The sequence below is a fragment of the Centropristis striata genome, chromosome 20, assembly GCF_030273125.1.
Source record: "Centropristis striata isolate RG_2023a ecotype Rhode Island chromosome 20, C.striata_1.0, whole genome shotgun sequence".
NCBI classification, from domain to species: Eukaryota; Metazoa; Chordata; class Actinopteri; order Perciformes; family Serranidae; genus Centropristis; species Centropristis striata.
In genome coordinates this window covers 64,087-72,051 of record NC_081536.1, presented here as the reverse complement: position 1 = coordinate 72,051, position 7,965 = coordinate 64,087, and the positions used below count along the sequence as shown (strand labels likewise).

The window sequence follows — 7,965 nt, the reverse complement described above, 5'->3', positions numbered from 1 at the left end:
TGTTGTTGTAGTCTTTGTTGGTCTCTTTGTAGTCATCTTGGCTCTCTTTGTGGTTATTCAATGTATCTTTGTGGTCATTTTATGTTTTATTGTGTTTGAGTGTTTGTCGTCTCATTGTGGTTAGTATGTGTCTCTTTGTAGTCTTTTGTGGGTCTTTTTGTCGTAGTTTTATTTGTCTTTGGTTCGTTTTTGAGTCTCCTCCTGTTCGGTACGTGTCTCTTTGAGTCATATTTTACAGGTGAAGGCCATGGGGTCCTGAGTCTTTGAGCCCTGGGCCTGTTAGGCCTGTTCAGTAATCCTTCCATGATCCCGAGTAATAAGTTCCTTCCTCTGGTGGCCTGAACACTCACCTGTCCCTCTGGCTTATTCATTTACCCTTTCCAGGCCTGAGCCAGAATTAGTCATGAAAGAGGAGCCAAACCTGCCCCCTGTTCCCCACAAACACTCATAAACACAAACACACCCAGAGAGGCGCCTCAGATCAGATGATAAAGAACCAAAGGGAGGTCAGAGCATAATAGTGATCAGGGAAGTCTTTTAACTAATGGATCAAATATACTGCAGTGTTATCTTCCCACTCTGCAGAAGCTGTGAGGTGTTTGGTGGAATGACAGCCTTAATAATCGGCGTCTGCAGGGGCTTCGTGGCCAGCTGAGCGATAGCGTGTGACTGAGGCCACCCACACAGATAAAAGAGGAAGAACACACCAGGTCTCACCGGTCCTTCACATGAAGAGTCCCACGCTGCCTGTTAGGGAAGTCTTTGCTCTTTTCTTCTCCCCCTTTTACATCAAAAGGGAAATTCCATCTTTACACAAGTTTACTCTTCACGCATCCACTGTTTATGTTGCTCTTCCCTTTTTAAGGTTAAGGGTGATAAAAAGAACTTTTTTTGAGCTCATTTGCTGCACGTCTGTCATTTAAACAAGCACAATCCTCCTTCGCATGCGAGCGGTGCGGGTTGTTTGTTCTGATAGATAATAGCAGGTTAGGCCTCTCACACCATTTCTTGATTTATAGTTTACCTTTGACATTTTTTTCGTCCAAGGTAATTGAAATAATTAGGTCAGGTTTCTCTTAAAGGCACAAGCACATGAGCTGCAATCAGAAGGCTGTCAGGTAATGTGAGAAGGGATTGTTGTGATTTCTGATGAGGGTTGGTAGTGCAGCAGCCTGCACACTGTTGCGTGTGAACCTCTGGCTGGCTGCCAGGTGAGAGAGCAAGTTACAGGACAGGTTGCATAAGAATTGAGATATGTTTTGATTTTGAAACAGTGTGTCACGGAATATGTGTTTAATTTGGCAATATGCATGGTCAAGTGTCACGAAAGGCATTTAATAAGAAGAGGCGATGACACTGATTGTTTTTACTTTCATTCTGATGATTCCTTTCTATAAAACATTTTTTTGTAGTGTATAAATAGGAAAAGTCATCACGAAATGGAAAACTTGTCCATAATGGAAAATGTTGGGTGGTGTCTGGGGAAAGACGTTGTTATAAAAGTGTCAAATAAGAGGGTATATGCACAACATATACACATTTATATTTCTATGGTGTGTTTTAATGTGTCATAGGCATTTTTTATTATTATTTATTGTTAATTAATTAATTTATTATTTATTTAGTATTTTTTAATTTAGTATTTTGAATTCCTTTATTCAACTTTCACAGTTTTTTAATATAGCTTATCTAAAACAAAATTAAAATAAATACATAAAACAGAAATAATATATATGCATATAACATATACAAATTTGTATTTCTATGGTGTGTTTGATGTGTCATAGGAATTTTAAAGATTATTATTATTTTATTTATGTATTTATTATATATATATATATATATATATATATATATATATATATATTTATATATATGTATATATATATACATATATATAATTTTAAATTGCTTATTTAAAATAAAATAAAACAGAAATAAATTCAATTGAAAAAAATCATAATTTCAATAAAATTAAGTATCCTTAACTATTGTAGTTCCTTTAGAATTGGGGAGGATGATAAAGTGAGTATGTTGACAGTATGTTAATATTTGTAAATCTGTTGACTATTAAGTATTCGTCGTTGACAATCTAATGAACTGCTGGTAAAAAAAAAAAAAAATTGTATCTTGATTTATGGCGCCCTCTCGAGGAGGAAACTCGTAAGTGCTGCACATTTGAACTACAACTCCCATGATGCAGTTCACCCGGCTGTACTTCCTTAATGAAACGTTTACTGTTTTTAGTGTAGAAGCGTTGAATGAAAGCGGAGCTGCGATGGACAGTAAAGCTGTGAAGGCGATATTATTTGACCTGGACAACACGCTGATTGAAACCAGTCGGGCAGGTGGAGTGGCCATACAGAAGGTGAGAGAGTCTGATAATAATAATATATAAATACTGCATGTAGCATTATGAGCTAGCTTCATATCAGCCTAACGTCTGTGTTTAATGAACCAGTTAAAAGTTACTACTGGAAACTTCTGTCTGACAACTATACATGTGATTTAATCCATTTAATTAGGTTGCTTCGATGGCTGTAAGTTGTTAAGCGACAATTGAGGTGAACTAGGTGTTATAAACAGTTATAAACGGACAGGTCACCTGTGTTCACCTGTGATTGGCAGCGTTGCATTCAGGGGCGCTGGGAGAGAAGTAAATCCATTTTTAACGGTTTAATTTAGCCTGAAATAAATCCGTTTCATTAGTGTCATTTTTATACACTCTTAGTAAACTTTAAAGCAGTAGTAAGTCTTTGTCTTTGACAATTTTTGATAAAAACATACTGGACATTTTTTTTTATTGAGGGAGTCATTTTTGGACATCCCAAAATATGGTGGGGTTTGTTTTTTCCCGCTATTTTTGGACAAACTACTACTACATGTATGAACAGAGTATAAATGGGCCATTTTAGCATTTTTAGACATTTTAAAATTTGACCTTTTTTGACAAAAATCGGCATACTATATATATATATATATATATATATATATAAATATATATATATATATACCTACTTTTTTCAGTTTTTGCACATGCATAATATGGTGTTTTTCTGTTATTTATGACCATATTATACTCTTATATGTATAAACCGTATAATTCACCCATTTTAAGCATTTTTAGGCAATTTAAAAAACAATTTTTGACAAAAATCGACATACATCTTTTTTTGAGGGGGTCATTTTTTGACATCCAAAAACATGGTGTTTTTTCACTATTTTGTACAAACTATACTTCTACATGTGTCAACGGACTATAAAAGACCCACTTCTACCTTTTTTAGGCATTTTAATATTTCAACTTTTTTTGACACAAATCAACACACTATAGTATGACTTTTTTCAGTTTTTGGACATAACATGATTAACAACTAACAATTACCAACAATTATGATGTATTTTGTGGGCGGAGCCTAACTGGTGGCATAAAGTGACAGTTAGCTGCTGGTCCCAGAAGTGCGAGCTGTACAGTTTAATATGAATCATCCAGATGTTTTTCCTGATTATTTTCATGGCTTATTATCAAATGACAGACCATTGTATTCAAGTCAGGCAGACATGCAGTGAACAGTGACAAAGTATTACCCAAGTAATGTACTTTTATTTAATTAAAGGCCATTTATTCTGACCTCTGCTAGGGAGATCTCAAATCACAAATCTCCTTCTACCAGTAAGAATGACTCAGGTGTAATTTGTCCCGCCTTAACAGGTGCAACAAAGCTAACAGGATACTCAGGAAGACATCTGTCATTACAGGTTATACACTCCCACGCAGTCATAAAGAGAGGTTTAATCAGCCAGATTAACTGGAAACACCTGTGTGGCTCTTCCTGGCCTTTCATTTCAGTTTTCTGCTATACTTGACACATTTGGTATGATTTAATCCAATACATGTATTTAATAGCAATGGTTACTTAAATTTTGTAATTAATAAGTATTGTAAATTAACACCTGGACCATGAAATATATGATCAATGCATAAGGTGCATTGTTGCAGAGTAAACTCTCCAACAGTAAATAATCAACCAGCCACACATTGAAATGCTGGTTATGTATTTATGCATCAGTTATAAAGATTACTATATACTAGTGCAGTGCCCGTAGGAAGCATGTATTCGTATAGTGGGAGATGCAACATAAGACGTGAATAAAGCTAAATCTCCGCTTAGCATGCTAATCGCGCTACAACGTCTGCAACTCCATAAAACACTTACTTTTCATAAGGTACCACACCATCCAGCACATACACACTGAACACTGATATTCACTGGAAACTATTCTACATAATCAAACCTTGTAGCCAATATACTTCCAGATGGGGTGGTCCGTAGCGTAGTGGGTTACACAGGCGCCCCGTGTATAGAGGCTACAGTCCTCGCTGCGGTGGAGCCGGGTTCGAATCCGGCCTGAGCTCCCTTTGCCGCATGTCCTCCCCTCTGTCACCCCCTTTCTATCTGTCTCTCGCTTTGTAAAATGCCAAAAAAATAATCTAAAAAAAAATATATATATATACCAGAGCGAATGTTACTGACCAGGTGTAGGCCTATCACACAATCGGGCGGAGCTCCACTAAAAGGGGAAATCTGAGGTCAGTCTGACTAACGGTCAGAGGACTAGATCAGGGATCTCAAACTGAAATTACCTGGGGGCCGCTGGAGGAGGTATCAAAATGACAGAAAAAAAGACACAAAATTATTTAAAAAAAACACAAAATTATTACAAAAAGACACAAAATTACCAAAAAAAGACAGTTACCAAAATAAAAGACACAGTTACCAAAAAAAGACACAAAATTATTTTAAAAAGACACTAAAGGGACCTTCCACCACAACACGGTAAAGTGCCATTCATATAAAACTCACATTAAACTTTCATATCAAGGTGGGGGCCACAAAATATCATCACGAGGGCCACAATTGGCCCGCGGGCCGCCAGTTTGAGACCCATGCCCTAGACACACATCCACACACACACACACACACACACTCAGACGCTTCTTGCTTTTATAGATAGATATATACACACACACATTCACATGATTCCAGATAAAACCTTTAAAACAGAGTCAAGGCTGACCTCTTGTGGTGAATTGGTGAATTATCATGTATTCATCTTTAAGGGCCATCATGTGTTATCTGACTCTTACAGACTTTTTTTTTTTTTTGACAGACCAGTGAGCTGTTGAAGACCTCGCTGGCCCTCGATGACGACTCCGTCCGCAGCATCTGTGACAAGTTCAAGCAGAAGCTTCTCCACGAGAGCTTCGACCCGTCGGCAGGCCGATCCATCGACCAGCTGAGAGTGAGTCACTGGGAGGAGAGCATCCAGGAGGTGGAGGAGAGCATCCAGGAGGTGGAGGAGAGCATCCAGGAGGTGGAGGAGAGCATCCAGGAGGTGGAGGAGAGCCGTTGCACTCCTTCACTAGCAGCTCAGTGCTACTACTGCTGGAAAAACAGCCGTCTGGAGATTCTCAGTCTGTCCCCTGAAATCTGTCACCTCCTGACAGATCTGCGCTCCAGATACAAGCTGCTGCTGCTGACCAACGGGGAGACTCAGACTCAGAGGGAGAAAGTGGAGGCGGCGAGGTGCGAGGAGTTCTTCGACGCCGTCGTGATCGGCGGAGAACACGCGGAGCAGAAACCCTTCGTCTCTATCTTCACACTGTGTTTCAACATGCTGGAGGTGGAGGCCCGGGACTGTGTGATGGTGGGAGACTCTCTGGACACGGACATCCAGGGGGGCTTCAACGCCGGAGTACGAGCTACAGTTTGGATCAGCGCTGCAGGAGGTTCAGTGCCAGAAGGTTCAGTGAAACCAGACTACACCGTCCCCTCTGTGCTGGAGCTGCCACACATCCTGCAACAACTCAAGTAACGACAACGGGTGATTTAAACCGTGTTTCCCAACCGGTGGGCCAACCATTAACTATGAATGCAATATACAACAATATACAAAACGTTATTCATTTTTAATTTCCTATATTATTACTTTGGGTGCACTCATTCCCCAATACAGAGGCAAATTCTATACAACCCTCAAAATAACTTTTTTTAAACTTTTCCTCAAAAGGAACCCCAGAAGTTTCACCGTTAGCGCAGTTGCCATGGATATTATTCAGAGCTTTCCATTGGTGCCGGCTGTAATATATAAGGATATTATATATATTATATATTTTAAATTCTAATAATGTTTTTTAAAATAGAATAGTGGCATTAGAATGCTGAGAGGCCACCAAATTTAGGCTTTTACAGCAAAATTTTTCCCCAGGCTAATCCATGTCTGAGTGTAAAGCCCTGCTTATTGGACTGCATATACATGTGGCAATTGTTATAAAAAATGGGCAAATTTTTAAATGCATAAAAATGCTTAAAATATGGCCAGAAATGACAGAAAAAACACCATATTATGAGATGTCCAAAAATGACCCCCTCAAAAAAAGTCATACTATAGTATGTTGATTTTTGTCAAAAATAGTCAAAATTTAAAATGCTTAAAAATGGGTTAATTGTGGTATGTTGATACATATTTGAGCATAATATGGACTGAAATTACAGAAAAACACCATATTATGGGATGTCCAAAGGTCAAATTTGAAAAATTCCTAAAAATGCTAGAAATTGCCCAATTATACTCGGCTTGATGTCCGAATAATAGTTTTAAAATAGAATAGTGGCATTAGAATGTGTGAAAGGCCACTAAATTTGGGCTTTTATAGCAAAAAAAAAATCCCCAAGCTGGCTCCTTTTCCCCAGGAGAATCCATATCTAACTGCAACACATCAAAGGACAGAAAAATAAAATTTCACAGTGTTAAGAGTGATAACACGTGTTATACATGCGTGCCTTCAGATTTTGGCTTGTACTTTGGTGTTCCTTTGGCACAAACAGGTTGAAAAACACTGATTTAAACTGAAACAAGCGAATGATGAGGAATGTCACTTCAGGTGGGATTTTGTGTTCATTTTGAATCACGGAAATGTTGAAAAATGAATAATCTTTTTTTCTTTTCTTTTGTATATCAACTTTTTACTTGTTTTATGCATTCTACTGGAGATCTTGCACACAAATTCATTTTACAAAGTGCAAGTGTGGACACTCAGGTATCAAGTATTTATTGGTTTGGAAACTACATACGTACTTGAGGACTGTACTTAAAGGACCAGTATGTAGGATTTAGTGACATCTAGTGGTGAGGTTGCATCTAGATCCAGTGTTTGTTTTTGTCTTCTGGGCTACTGTAGAAAACACTCAGTGACAGAGGACCTGCCACCTATGGAGTTATGAATAGTTCATTGATTCTAAGCTAATGAAACACGACAGTTTACAGATTCAGGTAATTATAAAGTATGCAAAAATAAATAAATTATATTCAATTTCTGCCAACAGATCCCCCTACATTCTAAACACTAGTCCTTAATGTACATTTCAAGTAATGTCACTTACTTGCGAGCTATAAAAACAATAAGGAAACACTAAAAAAAGACGAGTAAAGACAACAACTGGCGTTCATTCATATCGATGACTTTAGTCAAAGACGCCCTTTGAAGCTAGACGGAGCTGTTTATGGTTGCAGGCCATTAAATAGATGGACTGCACCGCTGAAATCATCTGGGGAAAAAGTCATATTATAACATGTCAATTTTTGTCAAATTTTAAAATGCCTCAGAATGCTTAAAATTGGTCTTTTATAGTCTGTTGATACATGTAGTAGTATAATTAAAAATAACATCCTAAACATGTCCTCAATGTACATTTCAAGAAATATAACTTGATTTTTTTATTCCTGCTTCTTAATATTAATACTCTTCTACTGGAACCAGTGTTCTTTTTGTGATTAGCAATTTACACTGAAAAAAACACGACATGATCTGTCATGGAGGCAATTTTGGTACAGAATGATTACTTGTCTTTTCCTTTCATGTACATTTTGCAATACTTTTACTATGTTTTATTTATTTTTTTA

The 7,965-nt window shown here is 37.6% G+C and overlaps 1 protein-coding gene across 1 annotated transcript; it reads left to right on the top strand.

Annotated features, from left to right (window-relative positions):
• Window positions 1-2,263: 2,263 nt before the first annotated feature.
• Window positions 2,264-6,497, top strand: nanp (N-acetylneuraminic acid phosphatase). Its single transcript, XM_059359623.1, has 2 exons — window positions 2,264-2,368; window positions 5,173-6,497. The coding sequence occupies exons 1-2, from the start codon at window positions 2,279-2,281 to the stop codon at window positions 5,875-5,877; spliced, it is 795 nt and encodes a 264-aa protein (XP_059215606.1). The 5' UTR covers window positions 2,264-2,278; the 3' UTR covers window positions 5,878-6,497.
• Window positions 6,498-7,965: the final 1,468 nt, after the last annotated feature.